This window comes from Gadus macrocephalus, chromosome 16 (assembly GCF_031168955.1).
Source record: "Gadus macrocephalus chromosome 16, ASM3116895v1".
Classification (NCBI taxonomy): Eukaryota; Metazoa; Chordata; class Actinopteri; order Gadiformes; family Gadidae; genus Gadus; species Gadus macrocephalus.
Window position 1 is genome coordinate 11,064,436 of NC_082397.1, and position 12,444 is coordinate 11,076,879.

At 47.7% G+C, this 12,444-nt stretch overlaps 1 protein-coding gene across 1 annotated transcript; it reads left to right on the forward strand.

Moving 5' to 3' along the window:
* Positions 1-361: 361 nt before the first annotated feature.
* Positions 362-11,302, forward strand: tsr1 (TSR1 ribosome maturation factor). The gene is made up of 15 exons (XM_060074948.1): positions 362-529; positions 1,248-1,351; positions 1,990-2,218; positions 3,786-3,920; positions 4,034-4,485; positions 4,797-4,935; positions 5,352-5,539; positions 6,855-7,069; positions 8,329-8,488; positions 8,744-8,854; positions 8,995-9,127; positions 9,400-9,516; positions 10,004-10,144; positions 10,557-10,631; positions 11,004-11,302. The coding sequence occupies exons 1-15, from the start codon at positions 403-405 to the stop codon at positions 11,180-11,182; spliced, it is 2,505 nt and encodes an 834-aa protein (XP_059930931.1). The 5' UTR covers positions 362-402; the 3' UTR covers positions 11,183-11,302.
* Positions 11,303-12,444: the final 1,142 nt, after the last annotated feature.

Genomic DNA, 12,444 nt, shown 5'->3' on the forward strand with positions numbered 1-12,444 from the left:
AACGTTTTTACGACAAACCGTCACTCTTTTGGACACAGTGACGTATGACCACGTCTCTAAATGCGTTGATGTTTAAATGGAGTAGAGAAATAGTGATCGTGGTGTTGCATGTATGTGGTCTGGATTTACACGTGTTGAGGAGCGACCACTGCGAGATCCAGATTCCTACAAATGACTTATATTTACTCACAGTTAACTTTTTACCTCATTTCATCTACTCTGGTTTTTCGTATTGCAATGCGGCATGCTTGAATGGTCATTATCGGTTATTTCCCCAATTAAAACAAATACAACTTTTTCTTCGCTCATACATGCTTTTACTCTGAAGGATCCCGTCGGAAGACCCGAGAACGCTGCGGTCCAACGCGGAAGTAGGGCTGGAGAAAATAGACTTCTTCTCACATGGTGAAAATGGCTGCGGGTGAGGAAAACCAGCAAGGCCACAGAGCTGGTGTTTACAAACAGAAAAACAAAGGGCACAAACATGGCAAGCATCGGACGAAGGGCGAGATTGAAAAGGATAATAAAGGTGAGCCATGTGGATGTTGATCGGGGGGTCTCCTGCTCCACCGTGATGGATGGGAGAGCAGTATATGGGCTTTAACATCACACGTGTTCACACTGCCGGTCCTCTTGATCAAACATAGCCTATGCATTAGCTGCTTGACGATTGGATCATGTTGTACAAGCATTCAAAGCGAATAAAACTGCATGTCTGACCAAGCACGAAAACATTCCTTTACAACCCATTACGGGTGTATGGATATGAAGTTAGAAAAAAAGAAAACTACTGATAATAAATAAGGCAGTGGCGGCAATCTATACTTTTTGGCCTGGCAGCATTTTTCCTGGCAAAATGTGTTATTTGTTATTCATTATTTACTGCTCAAATAAGAAGTGCAGAATATTGTTTAAGTCAAAGTTTGGAAACCAAATAACAACTGACTGCTTTAACCAGTAGATGTTGCTGTTGCACATCGTTTCATAGACAGTCCTAATAAGTGATTCATCTGATTCATTCCATATTTGTTGTTATGAAGTCTAGTCTCACGAACAATCTGTTGTTCCTGTTTTATGTCATAGCCTAATACCTTCTGAGGGGCGTTTCCTGAACGCTCTTATTTTGGAAGAAGGGAAGGTAGACACATGAGAGTTTCTGAACCTCCGAGCTGTTTTGAAGGCGGCATCGCACCTGGTGGTTTAATATGTCACCTTTTAACCTTCTACTCCGATCGTTCACCCCCCAGGCCGAGTATCAGTGACGGCGCTCACCAAGAAGCAGCGGCGAGAGCAGAAGAGGATGGACCGGAGACATCAAGCCAACCAGCACCGCAAGAACAAGAAAGACATGGTAGGAACAGCACGGCCCATCCCTTTAGAGCAGTGTTTCCCAAACTTTTTTTCTGGGGACCCATTTTTTTTAAATTACAAACCATCGGGACCCAATTCACAATAGGCCGTATCTATGCAATCGTGAGAAGAGCAAATTTGTGCATCAATGAACATTTCTGAATGTTTTTACTGCCAATTCCGCATCCCCTTATATATGAACTTAAACCAGCCATTTCGAAGAGATAAATCACAACTTTGTTTTATGCCCTTGTTATTGAAAACATAATACACCGATTAAATACTTCACATAAATGCATTTAGGCGGAGTTAACATCTCCTTGTTTTGGCTATCTCATTGTTTTTATTAACAGTAAAACAACCCCAATGTACATTAGCCTTTCAACTTGATTCAATGTTAAAAGTACAGAACAGTACAAACATTCAGTACTATCAAAAACATGCTCCTTGTTGAATTTTTGTTTAAAAGCTAATGTGTAAAAAAAATTAAAATATTTCTTTTTTTTGGCGACCCAATTCAAATCTCCCGCGAGCCACATGTGGGTCGCGACCCAGTCTTTGGTAAAGACTGCTTTAGTCTGAACAACAGTCCTGCAGTGCTGACAGCGAATTGACCGGTGCCCCGTGTCTCCCCGTCAGGTCCTCACCGAGAAGCGGCGTTTAGGCAGCAAGGACGGCCCCCCGCATCTGGTCGTCGTGGTGACGCTCCACGCTGGGGTGGACGCGGCGGCCGTGGCCAAGCTGCTCTGTAGCGAGGGAGCGGGCGGCCTGGTGAGGCAGGAGCGGTGCGTCAGCGGCGTGGCGGAGAGCTTTGGTCTGATCCTGCCGCGCTTCAAACAGAGGTTCACCCTGGTGCGCCCCGACACAGGTGGGTTCAAAACGTCCTCAGTGGTTACCCGCCCGCTCACGCCGCCTCGTCCCGTCGGCGTTGGATGCAGTCGAGAGAGGGTCATGACGTCAAGATGACAGTAAACCCAAGACTGGGGATGACTCAGTGAAATAATTCTGAGTTAGCCTACACAGCCTTATTCCCGTTAGATGTGTTGGTGTAAGTGATTCATTTTTATAATCTATGGAGAGAAATTAATATGAATCATTACTACTCAACCCACTTACGCTTTTTGTTATAGCCCTTGGATTTAGTTTATCAGCTATATTAATACTAGGGCTGCAACTAACGATTATTTTAATAATCGATTAGATTATTTTTTCGATGAATCGGATAAAAAAAGAAACATTTGTAATTGCCGCATCTTTATTAAAAAACTGAACATTATTTCAAATTCACAGAGCAAAATAAAGTGTAAATACACCAGGTGATTCCTCAAACGTCCCGGAACTATTACAAGTAATATGAACACATAACTAAAAAAAACATAACTTGGATAACACAAAAAAAACATACAATGTATGATATACATTTATATATATACAGTATATAAGGGATGTCCAATGGTTAACTGGTTAACCGATAAGATCTTTAACCGTTAAATACTAATGGTTAATTTTTTTTAAATCATCTTAATCTCTCTCAGGTGACAGGAGATCATACATTTTTCTTGATATTGATACCCATTTCTAGACTCAACGATCCAAGTCTTTATTGATACCACTATTGATACTTTTCTTGTTGAAATAGAACTTGTATTATTGCTTTAATTGATGATAAGATGATCATAGCTGAAGATAGGACGTTAAACTGGTCATAATTCCATCTGTTTGCTATTTTATACTAGCTCTATATCCTGCCGATTTTAACATGGATTTAAAAACGGGTTTACTATTTTTAACTGACGGGACTTTCTACCCCGTCCGGTAGTGTGATCACTACCGCTGCTTTGAATGACTGTTGATGCACGCGGTGCCGACTGCTATCCCGTCTGCACACCGTCTGCAGCAGCAGCAGCAGCTGACAGAGTTTTTGGTCAGGCTAGACGGATACTGAGTTGAAGTTTTTTTAACCCAAAGACAGTGAAGGTACAACACTTTTTTATAGGCCTACAGTCCAGTGTTAAGATATGACCAAAATACAAGCTGTGGTTGGCATTAACCATGAACCAACCTGTCAGCGGCTGGCTGTAAACTGTGCCGCGCCTACGAGTGACGTATTAAATGTGCGACTCAACGAATCGATGACCATTTTCGTTGTCAACGCTTTTAGTAATAGATTTTATCGATTCGTTGTTGCAGCCCTAATTAATACCCTGTAATATACTGAAGTTTTTCCAGCATATTTATCTATAATATTTGTATCTACCTTTTCTATCCTTCTAGTACTTTTTGCCGTAAATAGGGGGTTGTATAGTTGACTCGTTGTAAGAATTGGTGCCCATTCTGACTCTAATCGGTGCTTCTGACCATAAAAGACTTGAACTTGGTGTACGTTAATTGTGTATGACTAAGTGACGATGGCCTAACTCTAAGTAATGTTCCAGCTGACCTGTACGCGCTCCTGGACTTGGCAAAGATGGCGGACAGCCTGGTGTTTGTGCTGGATCCTACCGAGGGCTGGGACAGCTATGGAGATTACTGCCTGTCCTGTCTCTTCGCTCAGGGTCTGCCCAGCCACGGTAAGAGCCCACCGTAACCCCATCCCCTCCCTTCCAACCCAAAGTACTTATATACTGTAAACCTCCCGGCGGTGTCTGGTTAGTCATCTGTACCCCTCTCCCTGCTGCTGTAGTTCTGGTGGGCCAAGGGGCCCCCGAGCTGTCCGGTAAGAGGCGAGTGGAGTCCAAGCGGGCGCTGGCAAAGATCCTGGAGTACCGCTTCCCCGACTCCCGCCTCTTCCCGCTGGACACGGAGCAGGACGCTCTGCTGATCCTCCGGCACCTGAGCGCCCAGAGGCAGAGGAAGCTGGGCTTCCGCTCCCGCCGGCCCCACCTGGTGGCCCAGAGCGTCTCCTACACCCCCAACACCTCCGCCCCGGGCGGGGCCCCGGCCACGGGCCTGGGGACCCTGCACGTGTCGGGGTACGTGCGCGGCTGCCCGCTGCAGGTGGACAGGCTGGTGCACCTCACGGGCTACGGGGACTTCCAGCTCAGTCAGGTGGACGCGCCCGCGGACCCACTGCCGCTCATCTTCCCCACGACCAGAACGGCCAAACCCGGGAAGGAAGGGGAGGTGGACATGCAGGTGGGAGGAGTTGGACTCTTTTATTATTATAGGATTACACATCACATGTTACATCACATGTTACGACGCATCGTCTGCCAACGGATTTGCTAGCAGTCGGGACAAATTCTCTGGTGCTCAGAACGAAAACAAAAGCTCTGCGTCGATTGGCCGAGTGTACCCGGTGACTCATTAAATAATTAAGGTTGCCAGATTTATTGAGTCATTTTGTAATGAGATTGTAGCCAGATGGAAGCTAAGTTAAGCTCTCCATCGTTGACGAGGACTAGTTGTTTCTTCTTGAATCATGACCCATGCTCTGCGTGCTGCAGGACACGGACGCGGCCCCAGTGCGGGTCCTCATGAAGGCGGACCCCGCCCGCAGGGAGAGCCTGCAGGCCGAGGCCGAGGTGGACCCCATGGACGGGGAGCAGACCTGGCCCACTGACACAGAGCTGGTCGAGGCCGAAGGTACACCCAAGAAGGAGAACAATGATAATCATAATCATAATGATGGCTGGTAACTGGAAGGTTGCTAGTTCGATCCCCGGCTCCTCCTAGCAGAGTGTCAAGGTGTCCCTGAGCAAGGCACCTCGCCCTGACTGCTCCCGACGAGCTGGTGGTTTGGTTTACAGTGCCGTCAGTGTGTGAATGTGTGCATGAATGGCTGAATGTGAGGCAATATTATAAAATGCTTTGAGTGGCGACTGGTTAGAATAGCGCTGTATAACTGCAGTCCATTTACCTTTAACGTGTGATTCTCAGTCATTCATAAACACATGGTAGTGGTTTAATTTGTGATCCAAACGTACCGTCGCAAAATGGTAGTCTCAGTGGTGGGCCGTCGGTCCTGAAGGCGTGTTAAACTTATCTTGTCTGTTCCTCAGAGGCCAGGAAGGTCAAGAAACTGATGAAAGTTCCCAAGGGGACATCGGACTACCAGGCCAGCTGGATCGGCGAGGAGCTTGATGGGGATGCAGAGAGCTGTGACGACGACGAAGACGACGAGGATGATGACGACGATGGTATGATGGACGAAGACATGGAAGGAGACGATGAGGACATCGACTCCCAGGTTAGACGCTAACACACGTAGTTTGGACTTGATCTTGTCCTAATAAGGTCCCGCTAACCGGCGACGCTGCGGCGCGTTTACATCACCGTGTACACGCTAACATGGCAACAGTGTGTCACCAGACCCAGTTTGACCCTGAGCGTTCTTGGCCCCCGTGCCAGAAGGCGGAGCGGGTGGGGTCCTGGTGGGTGGCGAGGGGGGGGGGGGGGGGGGGGGGGGGGGGCGGGGGGAACAGTGCATACGTGACCATCGCCCGGTGCACCGGTTCATCTGAGAGGTCGCTGTTTGTTTTCCCGGTGGCCGTCTTTGGCGTGCGGTGCCAGGCTTCGCCAGCGGCAACAATAGTGTTTGGAGCGGCAGTCCCCAGAGAAGCCTCCCGTCTTCCTCTCTCTGTGAACACCGCTTCCTGTCTGGACGCTCGGGGAGGAGGCAGACATTTATTTATTTCCACCTCTCCTCTGAGGAAAGAGTGGGTGGTTTGGGGTGGGGGGATGGGGGGGAGAAAATTCCTCATTCATGTCGGGGGGGCTTCATTACATTTTGGGATCATTATGGGCAACGGGTTTGATGTCGCAAGCACCGCAGCTGGCTGGGGAACAATAGGAGAAAGGGTACTTCAAAAGACGGCTGTCTGTTATTGCATCCTTGTTCCTCAGGTTGTAATTAGACCCCCCGTGGGGGAGACGCTCGATCACACCACTTTTACTGCAGGAAGTTCAGGCCCCATGTGTTGTTCCAATACATCCAAGGGATATTAGGTTAACATATTGTGGATGGTGTCTACGACATCCTAGCTCTCTAACCCAGATGAGATCACTATTCCTCCCACAGCAGACATGTTCACCGGCACTATTAATAGTATGACGTTTTTTCTTTCAAGCCAAACATTTCTGAATCTACGCAAGAGGCCAGCGGTAAAAAAACAAGTATTGTGGCCTAGCCTGGGTTGCCCCGCCCATTTTGCCGGCGATTTGAATTCGCCCTTCTGAAGGGTCTGGAGAAGAGCAAAACATTTTTTTCTGATTCCGATACGTTCTTGCGGGAGCCAATCACCAAGCTGGCTTTTCCCCCTGGGGCGCTATTGGCTGGTTTAACAAAATGACGTCAAGTAGCCAATTGCGTACAGATGTCAGTTGAACTAGGCCCGTTGATCACGCCTCTTGTGCTGAAGAAAATGACAGCAGCCTCCCCAGACCAACGTGCAATCTACGTTTGATCTTGGTCTGGCAGTAGCCAGGCTAATTGTGGCCATCAGAAGTTCAAAAACGCCCAATAGACATCCAGCCGTAAACCTAAATCTGTCTTCTCCTCACAGTGCGCAGACTCCCAGACCGCAGGCTCGCTGTGCGGCTCCGACGAAGAACAGGAGGAGCTGAGCCCGACGGAGCCCACTGGGGCCGACCAGCGCTACGACGACCACATCGACGAGGAGGAGGAGGGGGAGGGGCTGAAGCGGTACCGCGAGGCGCGTGCCCACGAGCTGTTCCCCGACGAGGTGGACACGCCCCTCAACATGCCCGCTAAGAACAGGTATTGTGTGAGCTGCGACGTGAAGTGGCGCTTTTGACGCTGTCAGGGCCGGGCTCCACCACAAATATGGAGACGCCCCAAGGTCTAACCGCAGAAGTAATCATAATTTATTGATGAACCGAAGTTTGCCAAAATTAATGGTTTAACAACAGTAAAAATGGTGTCTGGAAAGGGCAGACTGATGAGACTTATGGTGTGTTCCTGAATCCTCGAACGCCAGACTTCCGAGTCGAAAGTCGAATATCTCCCAGCTTTCTTGCGGTATTTCCTGAAGGCACGCCCCCTTTCTGTCATCATCTTTTGAAAATCTGAGAGTGGACAGAGCGCAGTGATGACGCTCAACAAAATGGCTGTGCCCGAGAAGAGATTTTTTTGTATTTGTACCGCGTAGGTCCTTTTAATGCTCTTACACACTTGATTACATTGCTACTTTATTCCCGTCACAAATGTATACATTGCATGGTCTTGCTGCGCATGCAATACAATGTAAAGTTGTGTTTGTTTTCGGGCTGGTTTGCTAAAGAGGCTAATGTAGCTAACAATCAACAACGGCTAGTCAATTTCATGCCACAATCACAAAGACAAACACTATGAATGCTCCGAGACCGGAAGCGACGTCGAACGTGCAACTGGGAAGGCTGGCGTCCAAGGATTCAGAAACACACCATTATTTCTGCAACCAGCCTATTTTGCAGCTCCGCCCACCAGGAACCACCTGAGAGGAGAGAGAGACAGGGAGGAGCAAACACAACGATTGTGCAGCTCCACTACAACACACAATGACAGCCAGAGGGCCTTCACACCACACTACCGGAGTGGCGCAGAATAGTTCAGTAGCACGTCGGGTGTTTGCCTCGGAATGTTCTGGGTTCAAACCCACTTAATGTACGCACTTATGTATGTTGTACGTCCTTGCACTTAAAAATAGTACTCCATATTGTGTAGCGTCTTATCCTAACTATCTTTGTTGCCTACGGGGAATGGTTTATCCTAGCGATTGTTAGTGCTTTCAACTTGTTTCTGTGGACATCCTTACAGTACCGACCTTACAGTATTCGTCTTTTGACGAATGTACTTATTGTAAGTCGCTTTGAATAAAAGCGACTTACAATAAGTAATATAATTAATGTAAATGTAAAGCCCAGTGTCAAAAGCGCTTTTGAAGACATTATGTCCTTTCGGCATAAAAAGCATTTTCTACTTTGTCAATAAAATGCAGCAATTAACAATTTGCCTCATGATGCGGCGAATCACCAAAGGTTCCAGCGGTACCGGGGTCTGAAGAGCTTCCGGTCCACGCCGTGGGACCCCATGGAGAACCTGCCCCCGGACTACTCGCGGATCTTCCAGTTCAAGAGCTTTGACCGCACCCGCCGCCGCATCCTGGCAGAGGCCGCGAAGGAGGAGGAGGGAGCCATGGTAACGAATATGTTCGTTGAATAACATAAGGATAACGTGTTAGCAACGGAGTGGCACAAGAACACAGGTCGAGACGTTGATATCCATTTCAACTCTGATTCACCAGCACCAGAATAATGTTACAAGTTACGCTCAACAGGGGCCGTAGAGCGCCCCCTAAGGCCTGGGAATAACAATGCTGGTATATCCACGTCCACATCGGTAACGTCGCGCTCCTGTGCCTCTCATTAACCCTGACAGTGTGGTGTCCCGTAGGTGGGCTGGTACGTGACCCTTCACATCATCGATGTCCCCCCCTCGGTCATGGAGGGGGTTGCGGCAGGACGTCCCCTCGTGGTGGTGTCCCTCATGCCCCATGAGCAGAAGGTAGGCGCTTTTACTTTGAAGCTAAGGGCCATTACAGTCCTATGCTATAGTCTTAATCCTATTGATCCCGTTATTTTGCATGTGAACTCTACCCACTCGACCCACTGACCTCGTCTCCCCTTCTTCTCGCGTTCCAACAGATGTCGGTGATGCACCTGCTGGTGAGGAGACAGCCCAACAACAAGGACACCATCAAGGCCAAGGAGGAGCTGGTGTTCCAGTGTGGCTTCAGGCGCTTCAGGGCCTCGCCAATCTTCTCGCAGCACACCACGGGTAACAGCCTAGAGAGAGAGAGAGACAGACACACACACTTGATCACAGCACACCAACAGCCGAGGGAGAGAGACAGACAGACTGACACTTGGTCACTGCACACCACACCTGGAGATGGAGAAAGACAGGCGGACAGACGTACACACTTGATTTTAAATAGATTTAAAGAAGGACAGAAAATCGTCAACGTGCCCCAAAAAATTCGCCCCCTGATATTCATGGCCTGAATTTCTGAGGCGAGTGGGTTCTGACGTCATGTGCTCTCCTTTCAGCGGACAAGCATAAGATGGAGCGCTTCCTCCGCCAGGACGCCCCCACCGTGGTCACCGTATACGCCCCCATCACCTTCCCCCCTGCCGGGACGCTGGTCTTCAAACAGAGAGACGACGGTAAGATGCATGGTGGCATACAGCTCTACTTCTTATTGGCATGGTCACTCATCAATTGGTTAGTTGTAACACACCATAGTAACTCAAGGCAGAGGGATGGATCGACTGAAGACACCCACTATTTTTTTTGGGGGGGAGCATGTTGCTCAGGAGGTAGAGCGGGTTGGCTGGTAACCGGAAGGTTGCTAGTTCGAACCCCGGCTCCTCCTAGCCGAGCGTCGAGGTGTCCCTGAGCAATACACCTCACCCTGACTGCTCCCGGGGAGCTGGATGACACCATGGATGGTCGACACCGCCGTTGGTGTGTGAACAGGTGCATGAATGTGTGCATGAACGGATGATTGTTAGGCAATAGGTGCTTTGAGTGGCCACTGGTTAGAAAAGCGCTGTATAAATGCAGTCCATTTGCATTGATCATTATGTGGAGACTGACTGAGTGTGTGTGTGTGTGTGTGTGTGTGTGTGTGTGTGTCCTCCACCCATGCAGGCATGCAGGACCTGGTGGCTACAGGCAGCCTGCTGAGCTGTGACCCCCAGCGGGTGGTGCTGAAGAGGCTGGTCCTGAGCGGACACCCCTTCAAGATCAACAAGCACTCGGCGGTGGTCCGCTACATGTTCTTCAACAGAGGTGAGCGCTCTCAGTCCGTCTACGACAGTTTGTTTGTTGTGCAGAAAAAGGCCCCCGTAATGCAGGGAAGAGCCTTCGTTGGATACAGAGGATCCAACGAAGTCAAGCAAGAACCCCTTCCTGTTTGACTGCACCAAAGCGTCTGTTTCATACAGAAGACGATTAGGGCCACATGCAAATTTCTTATAAATTCTGAGATTAAAGTCAATATTCTGACTTTAATCTCATAATTCAGATTTTAATTTCATAATTCGGACTTTAATTTCATAATTCTGACTATAATCTCATAATTCTGATTTTAAAGTCAGAACTCATTAAACAATATAGAAACCCATCGAGGAAGATTAGGTCTGCTGTATCGATACCGGATTGTACATTAAAATCTCTCTCTCTCTCTCGCTCTCTCTCTCAGAGGACATCCTGTGGTTCAAGCCTGTGGAGCTAAGGACCAAGTGGGGCCGGCGCGGCCACATCAAGATGGCCCTAGGTGAGCGGGAACCACTAAACCACTCTCCTAACCTCCCTCAATGCCATCCTTTTCATAGAGATAGCCCTCACTAACACGGCGGCATGTGGTTCAGGAGGTCGAGCGGGATGGCTGGTAACCGGAAGATTGCTAGTTCGATCCCCGGCTCCTCCTAGCCGAGTGTTATGGTGTCCCTGAGCAAGGCACCTCGCCCTGACTGCTCCCGACGAGCTGGTTGTCGCCCTGCATGGTTGACACAGCCCTCAGTGTGTGGATGAATGGATTAATGTTAGGCAATGTTGTAAAGCACTTTGAGTGACCACTGGTTAGAAAAGCGCTCTATAAATGCAGTCTGTTTACCGTTTGTTAACCGCTCCTCTCCCCTCCCTGAAGGAACCCACGGCCACATGAAGTGCCAGTTTGACAACCAACTGCGCTCCCAAGACACGGTGATGATGAATCTGTTCAAGAGGGCGTACCCACGCTGGACGTACGACCCCTACGCGCCCATACCCTTACCCTGGGTGAAGAGTGAGCTCTCTGAGGAGATAGAGGACGCTGACATGGACTAGCAGCCTGTTGTTCTTGTTATAATTACTGTGTGTGTGTGTAGCGACTTTCAATGGACTAATCAGGCACGGGTTTCTAAGAAACAGTGGCACAAATGAAATAAATAATTTCTCACTCTGCTATACCCTTTTTTTTCATTACTAAAAGGATGACGACGCATCTGTTATTTTTAGGACTAGTTTTGTGATGTAAAGAAACGTCCTATTCTGGCCACTTGGTGGCAGTCATAAATCATGGTAGAACAATCTGTTCTACCATAAAGAAGAATATATCAAAAGTAAGAGGAAGGAAATAAAAACATGCTGCAGTTTAACATTCAAACAATTACCCCCTCATGTCATTCATCAAACACTTCTACTTGACCTCGATTGAAAGCGTCATGTCGTCTGGGAAACATGAGAAAATTGCTGTTTATCTTGCTTGTTCTTGCTTTTGTAGGGGGTTCTTGGAAGGTTTGTTTAAGATGCACAACAAGCTGCACCAAAGGATTATTTTTTCATTATTTGTATATTATTTGTATATTCATTATTTGTGCGTTCGAAACCCAATTCCCCCAAATAGTGAAAGTAAACATGTTTTTTTAATATAAATAAATAAAAACGCCAAATGGCTCAATGTTTCGAATTAAAAGGGGAATGTACGAAATGAAACCACTACGACCCCGCTCCATGTTCCCTCAAACCTTCGGCGTTAATTGCTTGCACCTGTTGATTTACCATTAAACCTGTTGCTTGTAAAGGTAGCCGCCAGGGTGCAGTGTTTCAACTATTAACAACTATATATATATAATATGGCCCAATGAGATTTATGAGTGTAGAACATAACAATGACAATACTCAACGAAATGATTCAGTATGTCAATTAATGATTAAGTTAGTTGAATGGAGTAACAGTGCAAATGGATATTAACAATGTAAGAAAATAAAAGATAGAAAGAAAAATATTACATCCATATTACCCATTTTTCTCCGCAGAAAAAAAACATAATTAGATATATGTGGGTGTAATTAGTATCCACAAAAATGAAGTCTTGTGTGGGCCAACGCGGAGGCCATATTTCACAGAGTCCTCCCTATATCGCTCCCTGGTGGTCGAACCCTGGCTATGACCTCGTGTCTCCCGCCAGTCAAACGCAGACACCCAGCTCCTGACCCCCTCCTTGTTTTCTCTCTGGATCTCCACGGTTTCACGTCCACTTCCCGTCCCATCCCATACGTTTTTTTCCTTTCTTTCTTTCTTAGGGGAAAACAATGATTTATGAATT